The 20,924-nt window shown below is 35.8% G+C and overlaps 1 protein-coding gene across 2 annotated transcripts in view; it reads right to left on the bottom strand.

The window, feature by feature from the left end:
- rad18 (RAD18 E3 ubiquitin protein ligase) overlaps positions 1-20,924 on the bottom strand; it is a 29,169-nt gene extending 8,245 nt beyond the window's left edge. For both annotated transcript variants that reach the window (XM_028003312.1, XM_028003313.1), the window contains exons 1-10: positions 20,754-20,924; positions 18,311-18,389; positions 16,283-16,344; positions 15,460-15,530; positions 10,661-11,067; positions 9,121-9,220; positions 7,724-7,911; positions 5,786-5,856; positions 5,417-5,477; positions 145-276 (exon numbers count right to left, since the gene is read on the bottom strand). In XM_028003312.1, coding sequence (XP_027859113.1) covers positions 145-276; positions 5,417-5,477; positions 5,786-5,856; positions 7,724-7,911; positions 9,121-9,220; positions 10,661-11,067; positions 15,460-15,530; positions 16,283-16,344; positions 18,311-18,389; positions 20,754-20,804 — 1,222 coding nt within the window. In that variant the 5' untranslated portion in view covers positions 20,805-20,924. The remainder of the gene's footprint in view (positions 1-144; positions 277-5,416; positions 5,478-5,785; positions 5,857-7,723; positions 7,912-9,120; positions 9,221-10,660; positions 11,068-15,459; positions 15,531-16,282; positions 16,345-18,310; positions 18,390-20,753) is intronic.

Here is a 20,924-nt window from a genome sequence, read left to right as displayed (position 1 = left end):
AACAGTGCTTTATTATTTAAGAGAGTGCACTTGTGTTTTCCATTGCTTTCTAAGCGAAAAAATTATCTAAGGGGCATTTTGAACTGGAACAAGCCAACTGTTGCTGATAGTTGATAGGATCAATAATTATCACTGTTGTAATACCAGAAGAATGTGAAGCTTGGGTCTCTTCTTTCTCCACCTTCACATCCTGCTTCATATGGGCTTGTCTGGTGCTCTGCAGTCGGCCTCGGACCTGTGCAATTAGCCGGAAGAAGTCACCACTGTGCTGCTTCCCTGCGGACAAAGGATATATTAAAGAGCCATAGAAATACCTGTGTGCATTATGTTACAGTAACATGCCTTGTCTTTCAGTGCTATAAACTTAATGTATTTCGATAATTGAAGTGGTAGCCACATGGCTGAGCTGCACTGCTTGGTAAAGAGCGGACTAAAGCCACACACCAAGATGCATTAGAGAAAATAATACATCGTAGCAGACAACTGGAAAACTTAAACTAATGCAGAGTAATATATATGTGAACTCATATTTTAATGCAAGACAACCATCTGCAATACATCAGTTCAATTGGATTAATTTTGATTTTCTCTTTATTTAAATATTCAAAAGGTTGGAAAGATAAAAAGATTGATTTTTCTTCTATTTCAGACAGAAAATACTGATGCAAATCACAATAGAGCATTGTGGAAGATTTCTTCCACTTTTGCATTTTTGTCCAACTTAAATATTTCAGATTAGACTAATTTTAACACAAGACAAACGTAAGCTGAGTAAATACAAAAGTTTAAAAGCTGATTTGAACAAAAGTTTTTAAGATGATTTCAACTATTGAGGAAAAACGCCATTAAAACCAACCTATGCCTGTGTGAAACAGTAACTACCTCTTAAGCCTAATTTTATTTTAGTGAAATAATATGCAAGCGTCCTGCCAGATGCAATGGTGCACACACATTTCATAAAGTTCTAATTTTCTCTCATCCGCCCACCAAATATTTTCAAAAGGGTCTCTCCCTTGAATGCCATCTTGCCATCCAATCCCTAGTTTTAAGTCACTGACCTTAGACAAATGAGGCCCACAGTGCTTAGACGATTGTCTGGTTTACTTTGTGATCTCTTGGATGGGTCATTAAGCTTCTCTAGGAGTAAGTTTGATAGGTTTACCACTGTTTTATGTACAATGGCTCTCAAGGTATTTCATTCAAGTTCAAAAGCTTCAGTAGTGGGTCAATAACCCTTTCCAGAAAAACTGATATAAATGACTTTTTTAAATTCATTTCATGGCATGATGTGTAGCTTTTTGTGATCTTTTAACCTACTTTATAGGTTCTTTTCAAGTGACATCATCACTGGGTGTGGCTTGTGAAATCCATCTCAGGTTCGCAAAAATAGATAAATTATGAGTTTTTAAAAAAATTGTGATTTAAGACCAAAATTATTACTTTTCCACAGAAGGACAGGGTGGTTTCAATGGCTTTTGTCCTAATAAATTGAATTCTCATTTAAAAGCCACTTTCTGTTTTTCACTGATTATCTTTGTCGAATATAAAAATTGTTTCATGATTTGAAACATTTAAGTGTGACAAAAACAGAATAAATATGTAATGTGGAAAATACTTTTTCAAAGTGCTGTATATAATGTCGGGATACGTTCTTTTTCATAGTGTAGGGAAAACGACTTCTCCAAATGGAGAATGAAGGCAATTGATGCTATATAGGCATCTGTCAAAGATGCTTCTGTGAGGCTTTCCAAATAAGTTATTCCAGTCATGTTTCACCAGGAAAAGACCCGGGGGCAAAACAACGACACACTATGAGATTAGGTCTCACTGGCTGGGGAGTGTCATGATTTCCTCTGCTGGAGTAGCCTGAGTCCGTCTGCAGCAGCCAAACCAGGATCCATATAATGCTTGTTCAAGTTAAATTATATCAGATTTGACCACTGGCATAAAACTTTTTTCTTTTAATTAAATGTATTTTTTTTTACTCTGTTAGACCTTATGATTTACTGATGTTTAAATGGACTAATGTTTAAATAAATTAAAATAACAGATTTGTATTTTTTTATTTTAGAAGTTATAAACTGACAAGAGATACAGCAGCATTTCTATGAACAGACTAAATGTCTCTGGTCACACACACACACATATCCATATATATATATATATATATATATATATGGATATATATATATATATATATATATATATACATGGGCAAATCCAATTAAACAAAAAAATTAAATAAAAAAAAATCAATAAATCATCTGTGATATTGTTAAGAGGTATTTTGGGCAATATTGCCCAGGTTTTGTATTTGGTTTTTGTTGTAAGATAATTTTCTTCGAAACCAATGCCAAAAATAAGCAGGTCACACTAAAAATAATGTCTACAATGTCCTGAAGGATTTTGTGTTTGCATGAGTATAGTCTGCTTCCACATTCTTGTTTGCTCACTCACTCTTCCCCACGCCAGTAGAGTGACTCATCCACATCCTCCTCTGATAAATCAAGAGGTTATCACACCAGAGCAGCTATAAATAGAACCCACCTCCTGTGAGTCACATCCTTTTCTCAAACACTTTTAAAGTTAGCTCTATAAAGTTATTTTCAACAAGCTCTTTATCCAACTATGTCAGCATGACCTGAATTGTGATTAGGATTATGTCCTCTGATACTAAAAAAATATCTGTCATTAGATGTGGGTTAAGCCAGTTATCTAGACATATATGGTCACAAAAAAGTAAGAAACACACTTTCTATTTCATCACCTCTAAATGTCAAATAATACCTATTCATCTGCACCGAGTTTGGTACTGCACTGATAAAGGGCATCGCTCCAGATGGAGGCTTTCTACACTGATTAAAAGTTTGGATACGGTTGTGTTACAATGGTCCTGTCTCAGATGTGAAATGACTTTATATTATGAACAAGCACGTATTCAAAGGAACAGCGTACATCTCTGCTGTATTAATATGCTGCACTTTATTCCACATAAAACTGCACCCTGCTGATTCTGTGAATCTTTTGTGCTACAATGGATGAGGCAGGGGTTTGTTTTCCAGATGAACAAGCTGACTGGAAGAGCACCGAATACAAGCGCTGACACTTATAAAACCTTAGACTTCAGGAAACTGTCAAAGAACAATTCGATGTTGAAATACAGCAGATTTCCTATACCACTTTAGCCCAGTCCTGTGTCCTGGTAACAAACTAACAGCTTGCAGCCAAAGTAATATCACCTAACAACCTTTTTCAGAAGTAGCTTCTACAAATAAAATGAACATGACATTTTATGATCAATTTTTGATGATCAATTCTCAATGTAGAAAGCTTGAATATCAGACTCATAACAACAAAAAACACAAAAAAGAGAGCGTAATTGAAGTGACCAAAATTGAATCTCAGTTAATTTTGACACTTGAGCCATTAGACAGTTAATATCCAAGTTTTAAAAAGTCTGTTTAGTCCTGTGATTCTCAGAGTAGGGTGTCATAACAAGAGGAGTAAACAAGCCTTCTGGATATTTACTTAGCTTTTTTTCCTCCGATTTTTTCTTCAAATGTGTCAACCCGGATTTGTTTTAGAAATATAGTACATTCACCAAATTAGTGTTTCCAGGGTGACAGGCACAACCTGGAAAAGCTCAAGTACTTAGTAGAGCTTTTGTCCAGCCACAGCGCAGGAGGAGTATATTTTCTTGACAGTTTTGGAGCAAATATTGCCATCTATCATGAAAGGGCTCAGGTACATGATCTTTCTGTGTAATGATCACAGTGTATCGCTATGTGATGTGGTATAAATATCATGAATACACAGAGAAAGGATAGAAAGAAAACGAAAGAGCTAAAAGGATGAATACCTGCTGTTAAACATAGTCAGTTATAAAAATAAACCATCAGATAAATCTGTCAAAAGAATCAAACTTCTTCACAAATGTTTTTCTTTTAACACGTACATGCACAGTGTAGTGAAATCGTGGGTTACATTCGGTTTTTTTGCACAAATAAATTACATTAATTGTAATGTTTTAAAAATACAACACATTTTTACCTCTAGTCTTTAATACGTAGAGGCTCGTTTGCTTCTTCATTTCAAAGAGAAGAATTTTAAAACAGCATCTTATTTTCTAAAATAAAACTTATTTTTTCAAGATTACTGATAGTGTTTCAAACATATGCTAAGTTCTTCATTAATCTCACAAATTTTTCAGATAGTCTCATTTTATGCAGAAATAGAGGCACTTCAAATGAATACCGTATTGCTCAGTACTGATTTACTCCCCCTTTTTTCTGTAAAAGGAAAAAGAAAAATTCTGTTTTTGTTGTTTGTTGGAGGGCCTGGAAAAAAACTGTCCTATGGCCCAACCAATAAAGTTTGAGAACTAACGTTTAAGACTTGGTGCAAGTAGAATATTTATCATAAGGACAGTTGGGACAATATATGGAATTATTTATCTGCATTTCTAATGAAAGTGTATTTACTAGCTTTACCAGTTTATTCAAATTGCTTCACAAAATATCTGTACTGTCTGTTGCTGGCTGAGGTGTAATCTAGTTCTCGAGATAAGTCAAGAGTCTCGTCTATGCCAATGTGTTATAGGGTTTTCCAAACCAAGTTAAATGAGTTGGTAACGCTACTTGTCGTCCCTTGCAGACAGAAAGTTGATGTCGTCAAGCAACACTGCATAAATATAATAAAAGTAGGGCCTAAATTAAGAAAAACACAAGTACAGGTGTCCCTGTACTTTTCTTAATGTTACTGATAACAAACTTGTTAAAAGAAAACCAGAATCCACTTAAATCTGTAATGACAGGTCAAATCTTTCAATAAATTTGAAGACTGTAAATTTGGCACAAAACCACTGATTGATGAAAATCTGGTTCACACTGTTTCCAAACTTTTTGAATGAGACTGACTGAGAATGTAAAACCTGCATTGACATTTTAACAAAGAAAACCGCAGCTCCACAACCCTCAAGACGTTCTCACAGCCACCTGTGTATTCTTCACCATTTCTTGATTCACTTTGTCTTTATAGAATTACCTAAAGGCTGCAGTGTTCCTCATGGTGTTTGAAGACAAAACTGGCTGATTTACGTCGCTGCTGGCAGCTCACTCTCACAGATGGGCTTTAGGGAACCGAAATTAATAAACACTAAATATCTCAGAAAGACATGCTTATCAGGAACTGTGGCACACAACAGCCTGCAGGTTACTATTATACCATCCACATTCATAGCTCACAGCCTCCTGTGAGATTGAAGTGGAGGGTAAACTCCACAGCTGGTAATAGAAAAGGACGCAATAGGCTTATATAAGTAGGTGTAGCAGTATTTAAAATCTTCAGTTTAAAAGAAACTACTTGGATGTAAAACTAGTAAAAGACATCACAACAGAGAGAAAGAAACAGCACTTACTATAATTTGAATGCATCTCCTCAATCTCTTCCTCAGACTGATTCTTTGTGAAAACCATGACCTGCAAATCAATAAGATGAAAGGAACGTTTATGAAAACAAAATGGCAGGCAAAGTCTTTGTTAAACTGTCAGTAACAGTAAACTTTTAATTATAACTTCTATGGTATAAAAAGTTTTCTTTTCTGAAATTGGAACAAATAAATGTTTCACAAATTCTGAATTTGTAACTAAAATGCCATGTTTTTCTTCAGTCATAAAAATACTCAATTATCTTTACAGCTAGGATTAGCAACTCTTATGAAAAAAAGTATGAGAACCATCAAAATGAATAATATATCTTCAGCTGTCTTTGGTCAATAAATACTTACAGGTTTAGTCTTCTCGTGCATCTGACTTCTCATCTTCTCATTGGCCTCCACCTCTCTAGCAAGCTCTTCAACTGTTGACAGCATAGAAAGAAATCTTTGAATCACCAGTATTATAAAATGCAAGGGTTATCAATGATGTTACAGTGCAAACAAAAGAAACAACCAGTGGGAGCAGTGCCTTGCAAAATAATTCGTATTCCATTTTGTTACAACAACAAACTTCACAATATTTCAAAGGAATTTTATTAAATAGACTCGCAGAGATAAAAAAAAAAATCTGAAGTAGCAAGAGAAGGTTTTTCTGTTAATAAGCATCTGAAAGGTGTGGCATGCATACCACTTTTATACCTAACCCCTGGAGAAGGTTGAGTTTCTAGATTTGAGTTCAAAACCAAGAATGCACTGTCTCTCAACCAATCAATGCTCTGAGAAAATAAAAATGCAAACAAGAAGGCAGGGCATGACTGGCGTCTCATCTTTTTCTCCTCCTCAACAGGCAACATCCTTATGTCCAACTGTGAGCAGAAAACGTTTTAGAGACATCGTAGAAGAATTGATACTGAGCTTAGAGACAAATTACTCTAGGATGCTCCTGTTAGAAGAAGGCTATAAATTAATGTCAACTGCATCCCTGAATTAAAAATTACTACCTCTGAAATGATCTCATCCTCTGAGAAGAATGTCTGATCACAATGCATACCATAGTACCCTCAAACTGCTACACACCACGTCTGGACAGCAGAAAATGACATTTACAATATCAACCTACTGTAGTGAATCCTTTTTATCTTTGTAAGTTAATTAATGCAAAAAGATTTCATAACAACTGGAATTCTTGCAAATGGTAGGAGCTTTCATGGTCTAATAATTTAATTGATATTCATAACCACATTAATATAGTCAATCACTGTTTCTCTTTTTTTAATTACACTCATCCTGCCTTACTGTGGTTAGTCATCTGATTCTATTTGCACATTTTTTGCGAGAACCCCCCCCCCACATATATACAAAGTGAGTTCAGGTTGACCTACAGAGCTGATAACCACCTTCACAGAATGAATTCTTCCTCACTGAGTTCCCTTTCAGCCCCTGTCGGTACAGGTCTTATTTCACTGTGGATAATTACACTCCAGGCTCAGCCACTCAGCTCTCAAGGAAATGCTTGATACATCAAACTTGCGTGTTGTAGTTAATTTTTATTCAGTACTTATTGGAGAGAAACAAAAACAAAATGGTGCTCATGACTGAAACATAAGACATACACAAAAGTAAAACAATCAATTTAACAATTAATGACTCTGGAGAAAATGTTCTCATCGTTTTTAAACAATATTCTTTAAGTGCATTCCCATGTCTTTGAAAATTGTGCCCTTTTATACAAGTATTCCATAAATTCCTGATAGTGCCAGGTTGATCTGTTCAAACAATTATATACAAATATAGATAAAATATGAAAGTGGAGTCAACAAACTGTTCATTAGGGGATAAAAGTAAAAGACCCCGTGAAGATGCAGGCTGAGCCTGGAGTGTAATTATCCCCAGTGAAATAAGACCTGTACTGACAGGGGCTGGAAGGAAACTCAGTGAGGAAGAAGTTATTACTCCAAAAGCATAACAGCAGCAGAAAAAAAGGCCAAATTACAGTTTGTAGTTAAGGACAAAGATCTTATTATTTGGAGACATTTCCTGTGGTCTAATGAAACCAACACTGCAGTGTTTGGCCATAATGACCATTGAATATTTGGAGAACAAAGGGGGAAAGTTGCCAGCATGAGTAGACCTTCCCAGTTGTGAAGTACAGGGGAGGCAGCATTATGCTATGTAGCTTTGTTGCAGGAGGGAGTGATGAACGTCACAAAATAGATGGCATCATAACGAAAGAACAGTACTTGTAATTATCTGGTTTCAGATGCATTTACAAAGACGAGGCTGTCTCACCTGATCTAGGCTTTAGGGAGTCGCACTGCGAGTTGTACAAGTAGACAAACTCTTTGTGTCTTTTGATCAGCTGGTCCCGAGAACCTTGCATTGACAGATGGCAGTCCTTCAACCTCCTCTTCAGATCCTGCACTGAAAGGAGATTGTACACTAGCTTTGCCATCGGACGCACAGTCGTGCCTTGAGAGCTGAAGGAGACAAATGGACAGTTTATGCACAGGAATAAAACGTTATGTGGTTCTTTCTAGGATGGTCAAGTTAATTACTGATATTAGAATAACAATGAAAATGCAAGGTTAATCAAATACACCACATATATTAAACTTATATTGTGGAATGATTATAGATAAATAAGACACCTTCCCCTAATTATGATAAAGCAGTGGCTACACTGCTTCACTTACCAAAGCACATTGATGCTTTACAAATCAACAATCAAAACGGTTTCAAGGGCAGCTTTAAAAAAGATCAATCACTTTAATAAAGTCACACACTGCATATTGATGCAGCCTGCAGCCAAGATGAGGTCTGTGACATTAAATGCGTTTTACAGGCACAGACAATTTGCAAATATAAGATAATCATTTACCCCAACATCACCCAGTACAAAGACAAACACTAAAGGGACAGAAGAGACTTAAAGCAGAATTCCAGCAAGAATGAAAATGAGAGCCTAGAAGTTTTGACTAATTTGTTGCCAAACTCAGACACGTGACATTAGTAACCACTGGTTTAAAATCAATAAGAACACATTACAATTGAGGCCAATGCAGCTGTTATTTTATTCCATATTTCAACTGCCTTATTAGTGCCTTATTAATGTCACTAATAAGGCAGAAAACACAACATGATTCAGCACATTAAAGCACACAGCAAGTTTTTATCAGGTAACCTTAGCTTTATGTTGTTTGTTGTTTTATTATCCAACTTGTATCAAATTCAAGTAAATACAGAAATAAAGCAGTGTTGTTCAAAAATAGGTCCTAAAATCAATTAATCTTAGACTTACTTTTATTAAAAAGTATATTGTTTCTACAGAATTTGATTAGTCATTTTTTATGAATGTTAAACAAATAATTCTGCCGTTTCCATCTATATTTTTGCTTAGGAATTTGCATCAAATTCAAAATAAAGGTAAATAAATGTGTAAGGTAACTTTTTTTTATAATTATCAATAACTATTTTAGCAACATGAGGAAACTTCTACAGATGCAGCCTGTCAGCGGGCTGCATCTGCATCACAGTGGGCTACTGGAATTGCACTAGTCAGAGCCGGAAAGCACAACAGAGTGTGCTGAGAACAGCAGAGGACACCACCAGTCAAAAAGGAGTTGTCATCCATTTTGCTTCCAGTGAGTTTATAAAATTATTAAAGTATAATAACTTGACTCCTTTACCTTCTTAGGCTTTCCTTCTTTTCCCCGCTGGAAAGACACGTGTCCAGATGTTTGTTGATAAAGTGCTGTGCCACACTAACAGAGCACACAGGACACTCAACTGGAAAACAAAATAATAATAAAAAAGGATAGGCTGAAGGCTTTGTTAGCATCTTAATCGACACTCAACACTAATTAATCATTTTAGATTCTTTACTGCCAAGCTTAATTTGACTGCAGAGCATACATAATGAATCTTAACTCGGTCCCAGCCTTTTATGTTGTCACAGCAAACTGCATTGCTGACCGTACTCATTCAAAAGGGTTAATATGTGAAATTACTTATCATAACCACCAGAGAACCATGATTAATGATTCTAATAATTAACTACAAGCCATAAGAACAGCAATACTTACAGAGGAACAGTAAATAAGATGTCTCCTTAATTACAAGACATTATATTTATCACTTAGTAAAAGCATACAACCACTTAAAAATTCATAACTCATAAAAATTCATACATCACATCTAAAGTTAAAAGAATAAAACTACAATTAGCTTGACTGAAATTTCTGAAACACAGCAGAAATAAACATTTATATTTAGAGCTGCACAACACCCACTGAACTGCGCTCATGCAGATGAGATGAATGCAATATTTGGTAAGTTTCTATGTCTTGGTCTGTGAATTCAAACTATTTACCAATATTATATTGGTACCTTTGAATGGTCATTATCTTTTCATGTCATGCCTGCATTTCTAAAATTGTTCAGGACTATTTATGATCATGTTAAATTTGACTCATCACTGCAAAGCTTAAAAAGCAAAGCTAACATCAGATCAATGTGGCAAGAAAACCAGTTTTAGATATGTTGGTGAAATTATCTGAAGTAGAACTGTTCGAACCTGAAAAATTGTTTAAAAGAAATCATCAAATCAGTCAAAGACCAGGATTGGACAATCTTGTCTCCCTCTGATTGACTGATTAGTGATGGACGGGTCAAACCGGATCAAATCTGTCCCTCTGCATCAAACAAAATAAGACTGAGAGCTTGCTGCATTTTTAGTAAAAAAAACATCTACCAACACAGTATGTCTTGATGCACTGTTTTTAATTGTGCTTTGATGGATAAATGCAAATAATTTTAAAACTCAAATGTTCTATAATATTTAAAACTATGTTCTATATTAAAAAGACTGCTGCACATTTTCTCTTGTATGCCTTATGTTTAGAAACAAAAGAGAAAATACAATCCACAGGAAACTGGTGTTGACCAGAAAAAGCCTGATCAGTACATCTTTAAAAAATATATATGAATAAAGTATAATCATCTTATTTCCTGGAAGTTTAAAGATCTGTACCCCCTCTCTCATACTCAGGGCTATGCATGGGATCATTATGTGTTGCTGTATTGCAGCTCTAAATGTGCCTTTCCATTCCTTGTTTTTTCCTCATTTCATGCAGTGGCTAGAGAGGCAGAAAATGATATGAAAGGGAGCAAAAAAGCAGCTAAAAAGGGTAACATGCTCCTAGTAGCACAAAGCTAAAATGGCTGCACCTTTGATTCCAGGCTTTACATCTTTTGATGGCGATGACGAATGTGCCATCTCAAACCCAGGAGTCAGACAAGGCGTGACCTGCTGTTTCAGGGACATCAGGACCTTGATAGACGGTTCCTCCACATCCACCGGTTCTTCCTTCACAACCGCTGACATTTGAGCTTTTCCAGAATGTAGGTCAGAGCCCTTTGCTCTACGGCTTGGTGTTCTCTGCACTTCTCCCCGATGAACATCCTGATGAGTTTCTTTACCGGGAGGTGTTCTAGGCTTCTTTTGGAAAAAGTGAGTTAAAATGGAACTGCCGGACCTCTGGCTGTTCTCCCTGGAAGTTTTGCATTTGACAGAGGAAGCTGGAGTCTTTGGCGATATTGGAGGAGATTCAAAGTTAACTTTTAACAACTGCTTCCTGGAAAAAAAATAACAAAAGCAAAGCAAATAAAAATTAAATATAAATATATAGATATATATACATATGTATAGTTCATGCAGGGAAACAAACTGAGAATCCCCATTAAGCATATTGAGCACATCTAAAAGAACCTATATCCACCAGTGCCTGCTTGTGACATTTGAGAGAGCACTCTAAGGAAATCTGCTGGAGCTCTGTTATTCTATGGCTCGTCTACAGAGCTAAAAAAGGAGACACTTTGGCCACCGTCTTGGAAAAGTGGAAAGCAAACAAACTGCAGCGGGGCCATCGCTTGGCAATAAAACGAACTCAATGAGGTGTGTGATGTTCTGCTTTCCATATCTAAAACTCCTTGGTGCTTACTGTTTCCATTAGAGCAGGTTCATGCTCATGCATGTGTGTTACCAGATACACAAACACACACACGACCAGTGTGATGAGGGGAACAGGCTCCTCCCATGACACTCTTCCTGGTAGCATTCATCCTTAACACTTCATACACTCAGACAGGTAGAGTTTACAACACAGTCACAAAAGAAACCCAAATCAAAATGAGTGATGAGTTGTTAATCTTATAAATTCCTATCATACCTCCTGCAGTACATCTAATGATGAATTCACTGTTATCGATTGTATTTTTAACCGCAGAAAATTTAAACCACTTAAAAGCAATGCAGCATTGTATTTACTCAGTTTCTCGGCACTTCAGGAGTCTTAATGGTTCTTAGTGCTCAAATACCAAAGGCCGTTCCTTCGTAGTGTCAGAAAATATCAGTTTGTTAGACTACAGTCTCAATGACACTTAAAGGCCAATAACAATGTTATTGATGATGTGTCGTTTTTATAGAGGAACAGCATAAACAACTACAATCCAATTTTAAAAATGTAAAAATAAAAAACAAACAATTTACTGTCTTCAAAATTGATACCGTTTTTAGCTTTATATTTAAGCGTCTCATCTCCTATCAGTAAAAACTCCTATTGGAATAAAAATCATTTTAAATCAAAATCTAGCAGAAGTATAAAATTTTTACTAAACTTCACTAAAGTTTATTTACTGAACTTTTTTATCTAAATTGGATTTCAAACTACAACAAAAAGGTAATCAAATTATTTTTTAATAAACAATTTCAGTTACATTATTTTGCTACTGTGAAGACAAATGAATACATTTTACAACCTTTTGGAATTTTTAACAAGGTAGTATGTTTTCTTTCTTTATTAATATGACTGTGGTAGAGACCAGATAATCCATATTTGTGGAGTTCTTGTTGAAAAAATTATATTAAATATGTTGTGAACTTATTAAAAATGTAATCTATGTTTAGATCAGCCTTGACTCGTTTCGTTCCTGATAAAATATGACTACATCCATAATTCATTAGTGAGCAGGAGAAAGGAGAGCACTCATTGTTTCTGATATGAAGATGAGAAGTATCTGCAGTGTCTGTAACCTGTTGTTAAATTATACAACTGTCCTAATAGGGGCAGAAATCAAAAGTAAAACGGACATGAATCAAGTTTTCCCTTGACAGCAATGACTGAACATTTAAGTTTTTCACTCGCAACCAAACTGATTCTTTTGAGAGTGTAGTGCGGAATAATTGTCGTGAATTACAAGTGCATCATGAACATTTCAGAAAAATATAATTTATAAAGTGCATTTGAGGAAACTTCATCTTTTAGTGAACAGAAACTTGCACAATTCTGATAAAAAGTGGCAATTTCTGAGCAATTTGGCAGACTGTCTGCTCTAGTCCTCTGGTAAGTGTGTAGAGAGTAGGCTTAAATACATTTTAAAAGTGCCTCAATTAGTACAAATATGTTTGGTGGAAATTAAACACATTTACCAGCAATGTTCAAAACCAGTTAAGAAGAGACTGTATGATCAGTGGTAGCTGTAGCTATATATTAATGAACTACTGTGGTAACCACTGACTGTTCGGCTTCTGCTTTAATGGCAGTAAATGATGGTTTTCATCCAAAAACTACTTAAAGCAGTATTTTCACACTGAGAGGCCGATCCCTGAACATATACAACTCTACTAAACAGGTGTTTGAAATAATTATCTTAAAACATGTTCTACACTGATCCGTTTCAACTGCAGGCAAAAACTAGAACCTATAGAAAGGGCAGTGTGGCCCCAATCCCTGTGAGCTTTCAGCACCTGGCATTCCAACATGCTCTAATGTTCAAGCATTAAAAAACAGTCAGACTTTGCTTAGCTTGCAAGGTTAGATAAGATCGGGCGTGTGTGCTGTGGTTATTTAATATGATACATTTTAATAATTTGAAACTTCAAGATAACAGTTGGGAATGCCCAAAATTCAACTTTGTATACAGTATCCCTTAGATCATCTTACAAAAGACATGCCAGGTTCACATGGTGGATATTGAGCTCTGAATAGCTGAGAAACCTGCCAACTTTCCCACTTGGAGTTATTACTTTTCGAGATCTTTCTGTAAATTTTTTTAAATTTAAACTTTTGACTAAAATAATACACATAATAACTCTGTTTTAATTAATCATGCTGTACCAGTGGAGAGATTTGTTTTCTTTTTAATTTATTTATTGTTTTTATGATGTCCAGGGTGTAGCCAATCGCTTGCCCGATGACCACAGCAGGTATCCACAAACCCCACCAAAATCCAGGAAGGAAGGAAGGATGAACATTTTTCCTTTTTTTTAAGTTTTGAATATTTTGGTGCCATTACGTTATTTTCAGTTTTGTCTTTTGTCTCTTTTCCTCAAACATAAGAATTAGAAGAATGAAATAAAGAAAAGCTCTCTTGGTTACAGGGTGTGAAACCACATCATATTCTAATATGGATCTAGAACTATGTCTACATAAAAACAGCACTTTATTACGACTGGGCCACTTACAAGAAATTTCCCCTCACAGATGCCCAGAGCCGGACAACAGGAAATTAAACTCTGGAGCACAGAACTGCAACGTAACCCACTTATTCATAACAGCGATGAAGATCAGAGGTTCTGCTATTGGCGGTGAAACCCTTCATCGCGTCAATGGTGTGACATGATTGATGGAGGAGACAAATATTGCAGCTTATTGACAGATAATAGCACTCAAGCATGCTGTCAGCCAAAACAATGAAGACAATATTAAAGACACAGTTTCAAAGACCAGTATGAGAATCCCCCTCCCCAAGAGAGAAGAGCTCATTTGTGAGCTTATTGAGTCAAAATAAGACAATTAATTTGTTTTATTTCTAGTAAAATTAATTTGTGATCTTAAACCTAAGGAATAACATCAGGCCTGAGGCCTAAATGAGCAGCTTATTTTTCTTATGTTACTGGAAATAACTTTACTTTTCTGTTCACAGTGTCACACTGCATGTAACCAGGCCAGCATTTATCAGTTTGTCCATGACAGGCAGTGAATGAAAGCAAGTGGAAAGCTGCACCCATGAGGCAGGTGTCAACTATAACAAGACGATCTGGTCTCAGGCTATTTTTTTTTCCTACACTGTCTACACGTCACTTGGGAAAAACTAAACTTTTCTGCAAAGCTTCCTGTAACCCAGCTCGGACACTGCTACCAGTATTTATACCCTGATGTAATAAAAAAAAATCTACAAAACTCTCAAGTGTGTGTGTAAAAGTATATTACACAGAACATGACAACATGACCTCAGCTGAGGGGAATAAATCCCAATGGATTTACAAACAAATTAGAAAGATTACAAGAAACCAATAACAGCTTTTATTTCCTAAAGTGCTGGTACCTTGGGGATACACCAAGACATCCCATCAATAACTGTAATTCCATGAAATCACCATGGCAATCATTTTTCCTCCCAGGTATTGAAAGCATTAAAAACAAATAGACGATATATTGAGGCAACGCATTCATGTTCACAGTAAAGTCAGCCTGATTTCCTGCTCTGCTACTGGTATTTCTGCTAGTCTCCCTCTAAAGAAGTGACTCTTGACACACACCAACTCCACAAACTTTTTGAATGACAAGAACTGATGAGAGGGGAATTTTAAAGCAAAAATATACATATACAATATTTGCAAATTCCTGTCTATGTGCTCAATGTAGATCTAGTTGAATAAGCTTAGCTTTGCTGCATTGTTTTCTCCTTCCATGCAGTGGGTGAGTGTCCCCTAAGCTGAGCTAACCCACCGGTTAAATCTCTCCAGAAATAAAAACTAAGCCATGTCTGGCTGAAACAATTTGCATTGTTTTGATCCTTGCTCCCTAACTGCGCAAGCTCTGTCAGAGAAAAAGCTTTAAAAAAACAGGAAAGAATAATTTACTCGGACGATGCTGTGTGCAACCCTGCAGTTTTCGTTGGAAAGAAAGCTTCATTTTCTCTAGACGTAACAGTTCACTTCATATTTGACACAAACGGTTCCTAACCTTGCAGCTTGAAAGTTAACGACCAAGTCATCTAACAGGCGGTTGTTTTGTAAGTCCTGTTCTGTCATTTGCTAAAAGAGAGATGAAAAATACAGCATTAAAAACACTTACTGGAGTTACAATTTTGACATTTCACTCAGAGAAAATTAGAACTTAAAAGTTGCATTTATTTCTTTAATTTAAATTAAAAAAGTGAAACTCGTATAGATTCATTACACACACAGTGATATACGTCAAGTCCTTTTTTCTTTTCCATCATTTTGATGCTTATTATGATCACTGTGGAAGCTACACGCTGAACCTCAAACAACGACGATTCAGGGTCTCTCTAGCCTACCTTCCACCTCTGAGACCTTGATTCCAAATGAAATGCAAATTTACATTCATCTCGTGGCTCCTGAAGCGCTGTTTCCACGTTGTGAATCTTCTTCACATTTTTTTTTGAACAAGCTTTGCATCACAATCTTCTCAAGGCTGCAGTTATTCCTCATGCTTGTGCATTTTTTCCTACCACTTTTTCCCTCAGTTCAACTTTCCATTAATATGTCTGCATGCAGCACTCTGAACAGTGCACTTCATTAGCATTCACGTTTTGTGGCTTACCCTTCATTCAACGGGTCTCAAAGACTGTTGATTGAACAAACCAGAAATCACCCACAAGATTAAGAGAAAGAAGTGGTTGAAATACATGACTGTCGAATAAATCTATTATTGAGTTTCACTTCTTGAATCAAATTAATGAATTAAATGAAGTATTCAAATATATTTTAATTTATTGTGATGCACATAAATGACAAAATGTATAATTCATGTCGATACTTACCGAGTTGCAAACTGGACAAAGCAGCTTGTAGGACAAAAATTTTCTGATGCACAAAGAGCAAACTGGAAAATGAAAAAACAAACAGACTTGTACTTATTCTAAAAGCAAATAGATCCAGGTTTTGTTTCAATTAATCTGGGTAAAAGAAAAATTATATATATATATATTTTTTTTTTATTTTGATCTGATACTTATCCAGACTGTACGGATGCAGATCATACTGCTGTAACATTATTACCCTGCAATCTGAAATGGACTGGTGATTTGATGCATTCTTATTGTAAACTAACTTATACATGTACACCAATAGCAAATTCTAACCTTTTTGGACTTTCCATCAATAAGTTAAATAATTAAAATAATTTATTGAGATTCACGGTATTTTGATTTGAACACATCTCCCCACTCATTTCTTGTTTTTTCCTTTTTTTGTTCGGCCTTCTTTTTTTGTAGCACAGCAACACACAGACTCAAACATTTCAGCATAGTAGCTGAGAAAAGTTAAGGTGAAGTTGTTGCAGAAAGGACTTTCTGATTTGGACAATAAAGATCTGGTCACCTGTCTGTTTTTCCCAGACAACAACCATCCTTTCCTGTTGTGCTTTTCCAACTCTGGTTTTGTCTCTCCTTTGTCAGACAAGATACTAGAAAATGGGAGCATCTCTATGACAGACAGTGACGTGTCTCCCTTCAGCATTTGGTGCTTTAAGCCTAATTATAGTGCTGTGAGTCATTCAGATAAAAAGTCCCCCCCCCTTTCAGCCTCTGTGGAGGTTTGTGCACTTGTTAAATTTGATGTATAGCAAGAAAATTCTGAAGACACACTAAGCTTAACACTGACAAACTAAAAACAAGCCTGTATTTTCAGAAAAATATTTAACTTTTGAAACAAAAACAAACAGCAAATTAAGCTCAATTTACTTAATGAGCTGATTCAATGACTCTAAAATTACTTTTATTCAATGTAGAGCTATTCATTAAGCACTTGAAAAAGTGTTTTTAAATACAACTTATGCAGTACCCAAAACACTTAAGCGTACCAGGTACAAATGTGCAAACAGTCTAAAAATAAATGCATTGTGCGCATGTGCAAAATGTCCGGATATAAACAATAACATGCAGGTACTTCATAGCATCATGCCATCACTGTATTTTGTGGCAGCAGGAACTGGTGCACTTCACAAAATAGATGGCATCCTTGGAAAAGACAGTAATGAGTAAATATTCTATCAAAGTTCCATATCATCAGGCAAGAAGTGAAAGCTTGAGCATAAATGGGTCTTCTGACTGAACACTGACTGTGAGCAAACAACCAAATTAGTGACAAACTGTCTCTATGACAACCACTTTGTAAGTAATCTGTGCCCTCACGTTTTCCCATTGAACAAAGCCTGTGTGCCCCCAAATCTTCCCGTAGAGAACTTGAGGACTCACAGACTTTTTTGTTCATACCCAACAGAGACAGCCGGCTGTACACATATTAGTGAGAACTGTCACAAACATCCCCACAAGCATTCGAGTAACAGTATGAGCAGGAACTGCTGGGAGGTGGAGCATAGAGGAATGGTGAATGAGCCCCATCTTTGTTTGCTCCAAAGTTATAGCAGAAGACTGAATGGTAACTGCAAAAGGCGAGCGGTACAGCAGGACTGCCGACAAGTGTGTCACCGGTGATGTTTTATGTAACTTTTTCCCCACTATACAAATACAGTCAAATAAAAGGTTGCTTTATGTTCAAAATTATGAAACTGGACTTAAAGGTTGTTTATATTAGGGCTTTATAAACATTTTGACTATGAATGCCAGTGTTTTGAGGGCAACACTAAATTAACAAAGATAAACCAGAAGTGACTGATTTGACTTATTGTCAGAAAGAGAAATTAAAAGTACAATGTAAGTCTACTCCCTTCCAATGTACTTCTCTATGCCAGTGCTCCAAAAAAAAGCCCAAGAATCCAATTAAAATGCTATTAAGAATGTTTCAAGTTGCACCATATTGACATTTTTCAGGTTCGGTGTAAGACTTACAATTGTGGGAGCACTTAGTCATCATTGTAATGTTGAGAAAATCAAAGCAAATTGGACAACGTAGCAGGGTATCAACCGTCTGTGGACAAAAACATCAGAGTTGTGAATTAATTACTAAAACATTGTGCAATACAAAGGATTAATGGGGTTAATAAGGTTATGCATTTTTCAGGCACATAGAGTCGTTGCATAACGCAATCAAGTAACTACGCTACTTTCAGTTGTTATATCCTATATAAATCAAACACAACTTGGAAGAAATTTGATTTCACAATTTGATGTTTTAAAATTGGCCTCAGTTTGCTTAAGAAGCTCATACTCTTTCTGACATGTCATCACAACAACGTTTCTCCATTATGCTGTTTATAACTGTTCTGAAGAGGGTTGGACTGAGAAATACTTTGTTTTTTAACATAAGCAGACGCGCAGTTCCACCAGGTGTTTGCCAATTGCTGCTGCTGCTGCATATAAACGATCATGCCTATAAAAAATACCCTTGAAAAGTCAAACCTGCTTCAAGCTCTCAGGCCAATTTTGATTTGCTGATGTGTTTAAAGACTGAAAAAGGTGGAAGATTTTAGTTTCAATAAACGTAATGGAGAGAAAAATATTCGGACTGTGTGGGGCCCTTTCTGTCACTACCAGATGGATTGATACATCTTTATGTAAATGTCTAAAAGAAATTACTTGACTTGATGGCTAATTTAATGTATAATAAATCACTAATATTTACTTAAAAATTAAAACTGTTTCAGTTCACACAAAAACAGCTGTATGAAATCAAAACATCCCCTTCTGGCATAACTTGAAGTCAGTAATGGATATTTTAAAACAGAAGAGAATTAATTCAAATAATTGACGGATTAAAAATCATAACTTAGCTTTATTTATATAGCGTAAAATTACAAGAGATGTCATCTCAACTCAAACCCCTTCACCTGGAAAACACATCCAATTCATGTCCAGTTAGACAACATAAACACTGGTCCAAATTTGAGTTACAAATCAATCCAACTGATTTTATTAAATCCATTTATGTAATTGCATTCAGATCCAACCAAATGCTGTCCAACAAAATCCTAGTTATTGTCCAGTAAAATCTGATTTGTTTTATTATACGGTGCAAATTGATTAAATGTTATCTGTAAGAGGGTCAACTTGATTGCATTAAGCCACTGACAATGCAGCAATTCAGCATCAGGTACAGAGACACCAGTGAGGAGGAGGCACTGCCTTTCAACTGGAAGAAATCTCCAACAAGACCAAGCCTACTGCACCTCATTTATCAAAAGCTGCTAGATACATAACTCATCATAGGAAAACCTCCACTTTTTATCAATTAAAATTCAGAGTGCAAACAAAAAGGTTTTGATAAATGTGGCTGATGGAAAACAGTCATAAATTAAAGCCCCAAACCCTATTTCTTTATTTATAGGTTCAATGACCATCCCAAACTTTTTTACACTAAAAACTCTGAAAATGTAATTAAATTATGTTATTTTGAAAACATACTTGCAAAAAAAATAAGCATTTTAGAGTTACACATTGCAAGGTGGCTGAAATCCTTAAGACAGCCTTCTTAACCCCATCAGCTCATCAAGTGCACCAAATTAAAAAAATCTAATTTCTGTCAAATAGCAATTTACTTACAGTCCCACAACTGAATAAAATATCTTTATCCTTAGACTGACAATCGGCCAGCTGAGTTTTGGCTCATATAACAATATTTAAAATTGTTAAATTTAACATTGACCTGTTTGAGACTAAAATATAAAATTTCAGCAGTACTTGGCATCAGAGTTTCACAAATGAAACAAAACCTCTACAAAAATGTTATTAGGCTCACATGCTCTTGTGTTTTTTCTGTAATTCCAGTGTTTTTAATGGGTGGGAATTGCCATAAAAATCACGTTTTTAAATCATGGTTTGACTATTATGTAAAAACTGGGATAGAACTGAACTATATGGAAATGGTTCTGAATCTTATAATAATAATAATATTGGAATGAATCGGGTGGATCTGAATTCACTCAAATTGTAGAATTTGTTTGTTTAATCGGCGTTGGTTGTGAAATAACCTAAATTGAAAAACATCGATTGTTAGTATTCTCTTGATAACTGGTCAGTCGCGTCAGCGTTAGGTTTTATGCTGTTTCCTAAATGAACGTTGACAGACGTTAGATTTAAAGTAAATACATGAACTGTGATTTATGTCAACATTAACGCGCTGTCGTTATGAATATAGGCTAACAAAATATCAATTATTACTGATTGGTTACTTATAGAACCAAACATCTGAGCGGAAATGCTTTTGTGATTGTTTTTGTTTTTTTCTTCATCGAATTGCTTAATAAACTTAACGTTCTGAGAGGGTACACAGCTAATGGGGCTAGTTTTGACATCAAAACATGAATATTTCAGCACAGACATCGCCATGACTTACTTTTAAACACGCAAGGCTGAGCGGTAAATCATCTTCAATGTGCTGGGCCATGTCTCTGGGAGAAGTTGTACAGCTCTCGGGAAAGATTTAAGAAAGTTAGCTCTTCTCAAAGCTACTCGTTCGACCAGCTCCCGCCCTAAGAGACGCAAACTGACGTCAATAAACGACTTC

Source organism: Xiphophorus couchianus, chromosome 20 (assembly GCF_001444195.1).
Source record: "Xiphophorus couchianus chromosome 20, X_couchianus-1.0, whole genome shotgun sequence".
In the NCBI taxonomy this organism is placed as follows: Eukaryota; Metazoa; Chordata; class Actinopteri; order Cyprinodontiformes; family Poeciliidae; genus Xiphophorus; species Xiphophorus couchianus.
This window is presented reverse-complemented; position numbering and strand designations above follow the sequence as displayed.